Below are 13,573 nucleotides of genomic sequence, written 5' to 3'. Positions count from 1 at the left end.
TTGGTTATAGCCAGCATATCCATCCAAGAAGCGGTAGTAATCATTTCCAGCTAGGCGGTCTAGCATCTGGTCGACAAAAGGCAAAGGGAAATGATCCTTCTTTGTCACCGCATTCAGTTTGCGGTAATCCATGCAGATCCGCTAGCTAGTGACGATCCTCATCGGTATTAGTTCATTATTTGTATTTAGGACTACCGTTATCCCTCCTTTCTTTGGTACACATTGCATGGGGCTGACCCACGTGCTGTCGGCGGTTGGATAGATAATCCTTGCATCCAACCATTTGATTATTTCCTTCTCACGACCTCCTTCATCGCAGGGTTGAGTCTGCATTGATTTTTGATCGATCCTTTCTGATTGTCCTCGAGACATATCCTGTGCATGCAATATGCGGGGCTGATTCCTCTAATGTCTGCCAGCGTCTAAGAAATTGCTTTTATGTACTTTCTCAGGATACTCAGCAGCACATTTTCTTGATCTTCTCGAAGTGTAGAGGAAATTATTACTGGTAGCGTTTCATTCTGCCCCAGAAAAGTATACTTCAAGTGGTTTGGAAGGATTTTCAGCTCTACTGTCGGTGGTTGTTCCAAGGATGGTTTTGGTGTTTTTCTTTCTTCATTCGTTGTTAGCTTTTCTTCTTTGGTTGTTGTTTCTGTGATCGTATTGTAGGCTACTATGGATGTGGTCGCATCTTCATCTTCATTTTAATCTTCGGACTTTTCTTCTTTATTCAAACTGGGTTCATCATCGGACTCAGTGAGGTTTTTTTCTTCTGGATATTTCATGGCTCTGATAATATCAAATCTGATCTTCTGTCCATTCATGTTCAGTGTGATCTCTCCCTTATACACATCAATCTGAGCGCGACCAGTGGATAAAAATGGTCATCCTAGGATGATGGGTACATCCTTGTCCGCTTTATAATCAAGGATGATGAAGTCTGCCGGTAAGATAAATTTGTCAATCGTGACCAAGACATTCTTCACCTTTCCTTCTAGATACACAAGGGACCTGTCAGCTAACTAAAGAGTCACTATCGTGGGCGTCAGCTGCCTCACATTCAGCTGCTTAAAAATTGAAAGGGGCATTAAGTTGATGCTGGCCCCGAGATCGCAAAGCACTTGACCAATATACAACCCTCCGATCGAGCAAGGTATTATGAAACTTTCGGGGTCACGCATTTTCTATGGAATTATGGATTTTGAACTTTGCATCAATGGCACTATTGCAAACTTACTAGTGCTCTTTTTCTTCGTCACTATGTCCTTCAGAAACTTTGCTTGCTTCGGCATCTGTTCAATCGTTTTAGTGAAAGGGAAGTTGATATGCAATTGTTTCAGCATGTCCATGAAGCGTTGATACTGCACTTCATCATTTTTCTTCTTTTTAAATCTCTAGGGGAATGGTAGCAGTTGTACGCAATCTCTGGTTCCATCGTCTCCTATTCTTCTATTTCTTTTTTAGTCAACAGGGTCTGCGGTTCCATCGCAATTGGAGTAGTCCTACTTGGCTCCTTCTTCTCCTCTAACACTGTCTTTCCGCTTCCCAACTTCACAGCTTGACATTACTCCTTTCCTGTACTTCCTAGGTTGCGGGCGAGCGCTATTGAGCTTGGCAGTGCCCCTTGCGGTCTATTTTTTAGATTTCAAGATTGCGGATGGACGTTGCTTGATTCTAGAGCATTGTTTCATTCTTCTCAATATACTGTTTCAGTAAGCTCTCCAGCAATGAAGATTGTGGCGCCTGCGAACTATTAGCTTGATTTTGCATTTGACCGTTTGTTCGTGGGAAAAATCCTGGTGGCCCTTCTTTTTACACCATTGGTTGAAAATTTTGTTGTTGATTTTTCCACGCAAAGTTAGGGTGATTTCTCCACCCAGGGTTGTAAGTATTGGAAAAAGGATTATTCTTCACGAAATAGACAGACTGTGGGTTCTTAATCGATTGCGTTGACTTGCCCCCTATGCGTTCGTGGGCTGTTGATTGCGATTCCTTGTATTAAATTCATCATCGCAGTCATTTGGTTTTGTAGGGATGCAATGGCCCCATTATTTGCGTCACTGTCTTTAATTCTCAGTCTTTGATCGCTTTCTCTCCAGTCTTCATGGTTCTTTGAAATGCGATCAAGTTTATTCTTGGCCTCGTCGTAAGTCTTGTCAAGAAGACCTCCAGTTGCTGCCGCGTTGGCAGCCGTCTGTAATGCAAGGTTCAAACTGTGGTAGAAGATTTTCATTTGTAGACAATCTGGTAAGCCATTATGCGGGCAATCTCTTACTAGCCTTTTAAACCTCACCCAGGCGTCACTGAGTGATTCGTCGATATCCTGTTCAAAATTGGTAATTAGCTTCCTCCTTCTGGCATTTTCCGTTGGGGGGAAGTACTTTTTCATGAACTTTTCCACTACCTATTCCCATGATGTAATCTCCCCTGGTTCGAGAGAGTAAGCCCATTTCTGTGCCTGGTCACACAATGAAAATGGGAACAACGTTAATTGAACCTCCTCAGCGGAGATGTTTGGGAACACAAATGTATTGCAGGTTTCAATAAAACTCCGGAGGTGGGCGTGTGGATCCTCGCCACGCCTACCGCCAAACTGTCTGGCAGCTTGAATCATCTGCAGCATCACCGGTTTCATCTTGAATCTCGATCTGTCTAAGGCTGGCCTCATGATTCCTGGTGAGAAATCATAAAGGTTAGGCGACACATAGTCCCGGATGGGCCTATTACGGCTGTTTGCCAATAGGATGGGGTTCGCCATGATATGATTTGCATTTGGTGCTCTGTCTTCTGGTTGTTCCACCATGTTTGGATCTTTCTCTTGTTGTCGTTGGCAGCTGTTTCTTCTTCTTCTTAGGAAAGTTCTCTCAATCTCTGGGTCATAATTGGGCTCAAGATTTTGTCCTTCGCTCATATGATGCCCGCTTCTTCCCTTACCTAAGGAGAAGCAGTGCACAGAGACGGAAAGTCTGCAAAGAAAATCAAAAAGTTACCGCTAGCACAACTTGTATTGTCGTAATCCCCGGCAACGGCGCCAAAAACTTGATGCATTGTTAATATGATGAAATAATGGTGTATATTGCGATGGTGGTGTATGCGTTGTACATGCAAGTTTTTCTAGCAAAATCCAAGTATAAATTCTACTAGGTTGCCTGGTAAGCCCAGGGTCAAACATAGGGACTATGGAGACAATATGCGACGGTGATTTCTGATAACTTTGCGATGACAAATAAAACAATGTGTCGGTTGGTATGTTGTTTAAGGTATAGATTCTATGCGGCAGAATTGAGAAAAAAGTTAATAACACGAAAGATACAATGAGTATGCGGGGGAACGGGTTGAGAAGGGCTTTAGCTAACACTTCCTAAGATTGCGTTCACGTTATGCGATCATGCTACACATATACAACAGCAAGTCATCTCTCAATGCAAATGCTATAATTGCTATTTTAGGACGCATGCAATGTATACGATAATGTCTATAGGACTTATGTCTAAGCCTCTACTCTTGTCTATGCGATGATGAATGACACACACATACACAAGGCGACCGCATACTACCATAACCTATTTCTAGGGTGCATGTGATGCATGTTAGCAAACAAAGCTTATGTCTAAGTCTCTATCTCTTACTTATGTAGATCTAATCTTGCTTTCTCAAGTCTAGATTCTAACCTAGCTCTCTCAAGTCTAGGTTCTTTCCTTAGACCCTCTCTCGAGTATCTCTAAAGGGGTGATGGATGCATGCATAAGACAAGATGATTGCATACAATGAAGATCTTAGGTCATGTTAGCTAAGTGCTTCTCAACCCATTCAGACATTTAGTTACTCATGCGTAATATAAAGAGAGTGAACAGATATAGAGATGCAAGTTCCATTTTATAAATGAAATCAAGATACAAGATGACAATAGAAAGTAAAGATAAGGAGCCTAGTAGCAATTTCTTGCTTCCCAAGGTTTTACACTGTTTTTCTCTACTCTGCCCCAAAGAATATTCTTACTTTCGCAAGAGTCGGCCCTCTCTCCATTCTCAACGCTTCCCGACACTCTCTCGATCTGACCAAGAATGATCTTCTGGCGTCTTCCCTATTCTCTCGCCTCCGCCTTCTAAGTGTAAGAAAACTATGAACATTGGCTAACTATCTTCTGTATGGTGAATTCTTTGTATGGCTCAGCTAGAAGAAAACCGAACTCCTTTAACGAAGGTGGCCTTCGGTATTTATAGAGCTTCAGGGTGAAGAGTTTTTCCTCTCAAATGATTAATTTTGAATCATACCCAAAATTAAATTTATATCATAAAGTTTAATTAAAATATAAACTTTATATTATAATGTATCATTATACATTATATTATTTCACTAAGTGAATTTAAACATTTAAAATTCTATTCAAGATATAATTATCCCAATTTCCTTTACAAGCTAGGAATGGGACCTTATGAACCTAAAGATCAAAAACTCCAATGGTATGAGATTAATTGTGAAGGAACTCTTATACAAGAGTGACTCTTATACAACAAACAGTCGCCTAGCAGCACCGCGGTCGTCTACACGAACAGTAGCGTACAAACAACCAACAACTGGGGACGACACCACCACTCGAAGCCCTCAGTATTCTCGGAGTGAGAATCCAAAGGGTGGACTTTGATGGAATTGGTAGAGGGGAGGAGGAAAAACGATCGTATAGTACAATAAGCAAGTGGGAGAAGGGAGAAGACTATCGTATAGTCGGGTGCTTGTCGTTTAGGTAAGGGTACACGATCGTGTAGTAAATACTAAATGTTCGTCTATCAAAAGGTAAGTGATCGTTTAGTTACGCTCGGCGTGCTAAGCGATCGTCTAGCAAAGGTAAGTGATCGTTTAGATAATTGCGAGTGAACGTTTAGCAACGCGGATGTGCGATCGTTTAGAAAGAAGGACGCTATCGTATAGGCTCTCAACGCTAAGCAATCGAAGGCTTTCACACCGTGAGCGAATTTTTGGATATTTTTCATGTGATGCAAAAATGAAAACAATTTTCATTTTATTCTTCAGTTACAAGAACTGAATCGAACTTTCCACATTCGCACATACTCGAAGAAAAACTCGGTCAATTATCTCATAACCGCCTAATTAATTAATTAGTTAATATAATCATATTATATTCTTAACCTGTAGTTTAATATCATATATCAACTATAGTGTTTTCTCCTCTACTTGATATAAATCATATCTATATCCAATTTCCTCCAAAATAATGTATCTCATACATTTAGTCAATCATATCATATATAATTAACCAGTTCAATTATATCATATATAATCGAACTCCCTCTTGTCAATTTGAACATTTCAAACTGACCCAAAAACTGATTCTCAACTTTTATCCAAGCTACCAAGGGGACCTTATGGACCTATGGCTCGAAGCTCCAACGGTACGTGAATAACTGACTAAACTCTTTAGCCACAAGATTTATCATTTGCAACTGTCAGGCATTCCAAAGACCAACAGCTGAACTCTTCTTACCATAGATATATTTCTGTGTCCATCGGAGATAACCAATCATGAGTACGATAACTCTTCACAGATCCTCGTAAGTACAGTTGGGCCAATTTATTGTTTTACCCCTATAGGTACATACCACTCATTAAGTACCATTGATCCCTCTAATGAACAATACAACATAGTCCAACTATGTGTGAATACCTTTTGGCCCAAGAAAAGGTGTGTGGCGCCACATCGTTCAAGCCTTGGAATCAATCCTTAAGGGAGCTATCTATCTACTTACCCCTACTTCGGGGAAGGAGTGAATTTCATCTTGTGTAGCTGAGTTCTCAGTTCTCAAATCAGAAAAATCTCCAAAGTGGTAGGTTTGAGTCAGCGGCCTGGCCACTCGCACCCATGCAAATCAAAGGACTGCCCTCAATGGCACGAGTTCCCAACTCACTCAGGATTGAAGTTATGTTACCTATGGTCATCCTAGTGAAGTGAAGTCTCTGTCATGAACGGTGTTATATAACGAGACGTTAACACTTCGTGGTCAGGTCTTATACAAACTTTTTGTATAGGACGCCCCCGCTCACATGTCCCCTACACGAATGATCATGATCAGACCATCTGTGACAAATCACAACACTTGTAACTATTCCACAAAGCGGGTCGTATCCATAGTGTTACCAGGATAAGGTTTCCCTCATTTATCCATATACTACAGACCATTATGGTTATAACTTAAGATATGATCCATTTGTATATCACCACATACATGCTTAAATTACATAAAGACAACCAGGGATTTTAGGATTATTGGTTTGTGGTAAAGCAAATAAAACAACCAAATGAGCAAAATCAAGAAGTGAAGTAAATATCAAATATTAAACATCACAAGCGTTCGTACAAACTATTTACAAACTACAAGACATGAGACTTTAGGGCATTAACTCCAACAAATTGGTTAAACTCATTAACCAAATTAATCAATATTCATTAACTGTAGGTACACTCTACTAAAGACCCACAACTACACTCTTCTCACTGCAGATATATTTTAGTGTCCACGGATATAGACCAGTGACAGCAAGTTACTCCTTCACGAGTGTTCGTAACACCAGCTGGGTCAAATTACCGTTTTACCCATAGGTTACCTCTGTATCTTTAAGTACTAGTGCTCCTCTAATGAACAACCTGTTTATGGTTCAACCATCAAACATAAACCCCTCTCGAGCCAATGAGAAGGTAGGGCTCTTTGTTCAAGCCTCGGAGACACCACTTAAGGGAACACTCATCTATTTACCCTAAAGTCGGGAAGGAATGAAATCCATCTTGTATTATTATGTTCCTAGTTCCTCATTCTGTCTTGTCCCCAAAATGGTAGGCTTATTGAGTCGGCGAATTAACCACTCTCACCCATACAAATAAAAGGATAATCACTCATGAATAGGAGTTCATAATACACTCAGAATTAAGATAAGTTGCCTAGATCATCCTATTGAAATTGAAACCTAACTAGTCAATAGTGTTACATACAATGGTTATGATTTCGCGGTCTAGTCTTATGCAAACTCATTTCATAGGATACCCTTATCGCATGTCACCTACACAAACACGTTGGATTATTGTGTTTGTATCAAACACAAAGTGGGTCGTATCCATAGTGTCACAAAGATAAAATACCCAGCCTTATCCCTATACTATAGATCTTTTAGGTTGTATCTTGAACATTGATCCATGTATGTCTCCACATACAGTTCAAGACTCATAAGATAGCCTAGGATGTTTGTTTATTAGATTTAGGGTTATTAAGACAAAATGAATACAACACAATCAATAACACTTATTGAAATAATATTGATAACTCTTTATTGATGACAGACAATTATTTACATTTACTATCTACGAGTTTTTGGGCATAAAACCTGACAATACAACCCGCTTTGTAGTTATAATGGTTGAAGTACTACAAATGATTTTATCCTGATCAATCATGTGGAGACATATGAGCTGGGGTGTTTTATACAAAGAGTTTGTATAAGACCAGACCATGAAATGAATAGTCTCTCTATATAACACCGTTGATAGAAGAGACTTACATTTCACCATGATGACCATAGGTGACTTGACCTAAATTCTAAGTGAGTTGTGAGCTCCTACCTATGAAGGCAGTCCTTGATCTACATGGGTGAGAATGGCCAGTTTTTCCGACTCAATATACCTACCATTTTGTGGATTCATTTAATTGAGGAGTTGGGAACACAACTACATAAGAAGGGATCCACTCCTTCTCTATAGTTAGAGTAAGTAGAGAGATTGCTCTCTTAAGGGTTGGTTTCGAGGCTTGAACAATGTGGCACCACACCCTTTCCTAGCTCTAGAGGGGTTCGGTTATAGTTATAGAAGAATCAGTGGTACTTGAGAAGTTAGATATAACTATAAGGGCAAAACAGTAATTTTGGCTCAACTGTACTTATGAGCAATTTGTGAATGGCCAATGCACCATTGATTAGTTATATTCAATGGACACAGAAATATATCTATAGTGCGAAGAGTGCAGTTATCAGTCTTTAGTGAAGTGACCGATAGTTAATGGAAGTTGGTTAATTTAATTAAAGAATTTAATTAATTAATCAAGTCCATAAGGTCCCCTCGATAGCTCACTTAGGATAAATGAGAATCGAATTAATTTTGGATTAATTTGAATAGTTCAAATTAATTGAGGGAATTAACTATATATGAAATAATTAATATAATGTATATGATACGTTATAATTAAAGTTTTATTTGAGAGGAAATAAATATTTGAATTTGATTCAAATATTAGTTATATGAATGTGATTTATATAAAAACTGTAGGTTAAATTTAATATGAATTTGATTCATATTAAATACTATAGGTTAAATGAGAGAATAATAATCTATAGGTCATATTATATATGATATAATATAAACTATAGGTTATGTGTTATATTTGATATAACATAAGGTTTGTTATATATATATATATCTATATGTATATTAAAGTTGTTAATATATATGTTTATATTTATATTAAATTAAATTCATTGTTTGAATTTAAATCAATCTAAATTTGGGGAGGGAGTTATTGTAACTCTCTCAACCCATTCTCTCATAACCAACGTGAAAGTTGGTTTCACGTAAAAGAATCGAGCTCAGAGAGTTTTATGATCTACTACACAAAAGGTTCTTTTAATTTCTCTTAGTAATCTCCTCTCAAGAAAACACAATTCTCCCTCCCTTCCAAAATTAAAGCAAAGCCCACCACTCTCATCGATTCTCACCCTACCAAGAATACTGAGGTTACCGGAGAGGAAATGCGAAAATTAAGTTTTCAAGGGTAAGTGTTACTCTCCCTTAGTTCCTCTTATATTCTGTAAAAAGCATGTTAGATATATGAATGTTTATTGTTAAAGTTTTCGTCTTCTCTAATTTACTACTGTAAAATTAAATTAAGAGACACCGATGCCTTTCACGCTTTCGCTTCGGTTTTCCAAACCTTCAACTTATATGTTTGTGCTTGTGCTCGTGCTCCTATATGCTATATTATATACATATAATTCATAGGGTGTAGGGTTCTTTATATACCTTGATATATACACTTATATAGTGGATAATGCTCATATGTATGGACTTGTGCTATTGTATGTTTAATTTGATTATATACATATATTCATAAGGTGGGAGGTTCAGTGTGTCTATCTTTATAAGGTATTAGGTTTGATTATATATACATATTCATAAGGTGTGAATCTCTTTGTGTTCATTGGTTTATACAAGATATGTAGTGGATATGCTCATATGTTTGCACTTGTGCTGCTGTATATTTGGTTATATATATACATACATATTCATAGGGGCCATTTGTATAACTTTGCATGATGTTTTGAATAATCCCATGAAATTAGAAACTAGGATTGGGGTTAATAAATGTTTGGAAGTGAAAACTAACTAATGGAGGATAAAAATAGTAATAGCTAGCAATATAATCATAATATGATGTTTATCTGATATAGTGATCGTATTATCGAACTTCTATCGACTTCGAGGTCAAAAGTTCGATACCCAACCCACACTTTAATTACAATATATTTGTAAAAAAAAAAAAGAAAACAAAAAACAAAACAAAAACAAAAAATTTATCATTTGAAAATGTATCTCTCCTCCCTTATATGAATCTAGGAGGGATATATATTGTGGGTTGAAAAATCATTGGCTCTAAATATAGAGGTTATCCACCCCTACAAACGTGGTAGCTATAAATCTTAAATAGCTAAACATTTTAGTCATCGTTTGGTAACCATTTTATTTTTTGTTTTTGTTTTTTAAAATTAAGTCTATATCATCTACATTTCTTTACAGGATTTACATTTTTCTTATGTATTATAATTGAATTCTTAGCTAAATTAAAAAACAAAAACAATTTTTTGAAAGCTATTTTTTTTAGTTCTCAAAATTTAGCTTGATTTTTTAAACTATCGGTAGAAAGTAGATAACAAAAAAAGAAATTTGGAGGTGAAAGTAGTACCTATAGGCTTAATTTTCAAAAACAGAAGAAGAAAACAAAATGGTTACCAAGCCACATCTTAGCTATCTTCATTTTCACTTTTTTTTCTTTAGTTAATCTTCACAATTTCTCAATCGAGGACCAAGTCGAAGTAGAAAGTTAGCCCAAGCTGGAAAGAAAGCTGATTTGCTATTTGCTATCTGATTTATCAGCCCAACTAAAGAACGAGAAGCTCAGGCCCAGGCCTGATCCAAAGCCCAAGCTACAGTGAAAGTTCAGGCCCGACCCAAAACTGAAGCCCAAGCCCAAACTCGGCCTAAATTCAAGCTCAAGCCTAAACCCGAATCAGAATTCTTGTGTGACCCGTACCCGGTTTATGTTTTGACGGGGATCCGGTGGGCGGAATGCAGTGGAATTTTGAGAGTCCAGATTCTGGTCAGTATTTCCCCGGCGAATTCATTTTGGCATTCAGTCCGCCGGACAGTCGACAATCTCTCTGCTTATTCTCTACATCGGATCGGAAATCTTCCGGTAAGCCCTCAGTTTCGCTCTTACGCAGCTAAATCATCTGCATCAAAGACTAGCATGAATCAGTGACCTGGATGGTCCGAGAATTTTTGCTGAATTTCCGGTTCCTGGAGCATTTCTCTTGTTCTTACCAATCAGATTTTTTCATTTTTTAAATTTCAATTTTGGATTCATAGTGCTTCTTGTTTCGTTTCAGTATGATGCTTTTGCATTTATTGTGAATCTGATTTAGCAGTGAGCTACATAAAATGGTGATCGTTGTAGCTGCATTGGTTCTCAGTGTTTTGTTGGGAGCTCTAATTTTAATCCCACGCAACCGTAAGTTTGAAGAAGTATATTTGTTTCATTTCTTCAGTTCTCCAATGCATAGACTCATATCGATTTGAATAGATATTTTCTGGATGCAGGGAATGTACAAAAGGTCCAACTAAATGCTATCAACAAGGTACTTTGGACACAGAGGTTTTCTTTTTACGACTTCTACTGGAAAGTTGTTTGTTGGGTTTAATTTTATAAATGAATCGAGCAATTCTTTGCCTGCTGAGACGCTGGGACATGAATGCCTTTTTAGTTTCATTAGCATGGGTAAATCATCGTGGCTTGTGCAATGTTCTATGTCCAGACTCCAGCTATGGAGAATGTATTGCTTAATAATTGGAGCCTATTAAAAATAGGTTTGGAGTTTTCAACAGTATGTACCCAATATATTCAACCTTCTCTCAAAGACAAACGAGTAGGGAAAATGTTTTGGAAGGATTAGTTGATTTGTTTGTCCAGGTGTTTTAGATGATTGTGCTCTTACTTACCAATTGCTTGTAACTCAGGGTGATAATGCTTTGTGGCTTTGGCTATGGATATTGATTAGGATTATAAAAAATGGACTTGCACAATGCACTGGATGTTTTCATCACAGCTTCCATTAGTTGAGAAACAGAAACGAATCAGTAATTTAAAAGAGATTTATGTGAAACAATTTGTATCTTTATTCAACATAGAAATAGAGTTATACGTCCAGATTTAATTCTCAGATGTTTGAAGTGCCTTTTAAGTTATTAACTCTGTGGAACGCCTTTCCATTATTGATCGGATTGCTGAGCTTTAGTATAGTGATTTTGAATATCTTGGTTAAGCTTATCTGTTGGTGATGCGTACTTCTTGGATAGGCCTTAGTTTTTGTTAAATTTAAGGATCTGCGTTGATCTTGTTTTTCATTACATTCTAAATCTTGTTTCTTGCTTCTAGCCATCTAAAGTCTACAGTAAGGATGAAGTCTCGGTTCATAACAAGAGAACTGATTGTTGGGTCATTATCAAGAACAAGGTATAACCATCTCTCACTCGTTTTATATCCAAGCTCATAGCAAAAGTTGGAGTTTGCTTGTATATTCTCGTACTTATAATCCATTTTCGATTATCCTTGAGCATAGGTGTACAATGTTACCTCCTATGTTGAAGAACATCCTGGAGGGGATGCCATCCTAACACATGCTGGGGATGATTCTACAGAAGGGTTTTATGGGTAAAACATGCCTGACATCACCTCAGCTGTATTATATCATATTAATTCGATATGTCTAAACAATCTTGATTGGATACTCTAGAATTGTTTTAGCGTCAGTAGACAATAATTAAGATCAGCGTGCCCGCTTCACTAAGAAAACGACCATAGAGCAAAAGAATAATGCCTATTAAGTTTCACTCACAACTAGACAACATTCGCTAAGAAAGATAGAAATCCTTTTTTTTCAACATTTCCCTTGTTTTGAGCTACAAACTACAGGATCATGGTGTAAATGGATCACAGTTGGAATATGTTGGTTTTCTCTCAACATTTTACCTCTCCTCTGCCATACAAGCTATAATATTAGATTCCACATTGCATCAATCTTCTAAATATGTTAATTTCAACCTTAAACTTTTTGTGCAGGCCACAACACGCAAGTCGAGTCTTCGACATGATTGAAGACTTCTACATTGGAGATCTGAGGCTGTAATTTCCAAGTAACATTTGGCTTTGTGCTATTACTTGGAGGATGTATTTCACATTTCAGATCTGGATTTGCCATTACAGGGAAGATATCTAAAGGTCTGACTTATCTAGTTAGCATTCTTGGGAAATTGTAACTTCTTAGATGCCGTACACTTTATTTAAATCTTCTCCTTTTTAGATTTATCTCTTTACATTTTATATTAGTTCTTTTGGATGTACTGATTGCTAGAGGGGAGAGACTTTTCATAGTAGTCTTGTTTAATGCTATGTTTGAACTAAAATCTTGAAGTTTCTAATTTGCATTGTTATGGAGAGTGCTTATATGTACTATTTTATTGGTGAAGGGGAATCTCAAAGCCAGACATCAAATATTCTTCCCAAATTGATCAGGTTTGATTGAATGTTGTCTAGATTTTGAGACTCTTAGATGATACAATATTAAATTTATCTTTATCTACTAACTCAAGTTTTTTGGTCAATTTGTGATTTAAGAAAGCCCTATTTTGCTATAGATTTGTTTTTGTTTGTAGTTATTTGAATTTAAGATTTTTTTATTCATAAATTAATGTCTCTAAGTTTGTAAGTAATATCTGTGCTTTACTCAAGAAGGTATCCAATATACCAGTGTGTTTCCTGAAACAACAAAATTTTGGTTAAAATACCCCCATTTTGGTCCTTTTATTTATATATATATTTATTTTAAGCTTTGTCTAATCTAGTTCACTTTTAAATGTTTAAATTTAATCATTCTACTTTCCATAAATTTTAAATTAGTTCGTAGTTTGAAGGTAATTTTACTCCCATATTGTTTAGTATACGTATTCAATTTTTTTTTTAGCTAAACGTAAGTATAAAGTAATTGCGAGACCAATCTTAATTTTGTTGAATTGCAAATTTGGGTTCTACAATTTAGTCCTTTGATTCGAAAATCTTTCATAAAAGTTTTATCAAACCACGTAAATAATTTATGAGACATTTATAAAATCATTAAGACCAAAGTCACTAAATTCTAAGAAAAAAAAAAAGTCACTAAATTCTAACTTTCAAACTCGTAGGGAATA

General features: G+C 36.9%; 1 protein-coding gene and 1 non-coding gene across 4 annotated transcripts; both read left to right on the top strand.

The window, feature by feature from the left end:
* The first annotated feature begins 2,249 nt into the window (after positions 1-2,249).
* On the top strand, positions 2,250-2,356 carry LOC120080680 (small nucleolar RNA R71). Its single transcript, XR_005482629.1, has one exon. It is a non-coding gene; the product is annotated as a small nucleolar RNA R71 (small nucleolar RNA).
* Positions 2,357-10,178: 7,822 nt separating this feature from the next.
* Positions 10,179-12,894, top strand: CB5LP (cytochrome B5-like protein). Of its 3 annotated transcripts, none has more exons than XM_039034539.2 (6): positions 10,179-10,526; positions 10,720-10,841; positions 10,931-10,968; positions 11,766-11,843; positions 11,950-12,041; positions 12,450-12,894. In XM_039034539.2, the coding sequence occupies exons 2-6, from the start codon at positions 10,772-10,774 to the stop codon at positions 12,514-12,516; spliced, it is 345 nt and encodes a 114-aa protein (XP_038890467.1). In that variant the 5' UTR covers positions 10,179-10,526; positions 10,720-10,771; the 3' UTR covers positions 12,517-12,894. The 3 variants fall into 3 exon arrangements, with proteins under 3 accessions (XP_038890467.1, XP_038890468.1, XP_038890469.1); XM_039034540.2 differs by having other exon boundaries at positions 10,354-10,526; positions 10,759-10,841; XM_039034541.2 differs by having other exon boundaries at positions 10,361-10,526; positions 10,756-10,841.
* The last annotated feature ends 679 nt before the right edge of the window (positions 12,895-13,573 follow it).

The sequence above is a fragment of the Benincasa hispida genome, chromosome 6 (assembly GCF_027475165.1).
Source record: "Benincasa hispida cultivar pf3 chromosome 6, pf3_genome.v1.1, whole genome shotgun sequence".
In the NCBI taxonomy this organism is placed as follows: domain Eukaryota; kingdom Viridiplantae; phylum Streptophyta; class Magnoliopsida; order Cucurbitales; family Cucurbitaceae; genus Benincasa; species Benincasa hispida.
The sequence above is the reverse complement of the archived record's forward strand: the minus strand, read 5'-3'. Positions and strand labels throughout refer to the sequence as shown.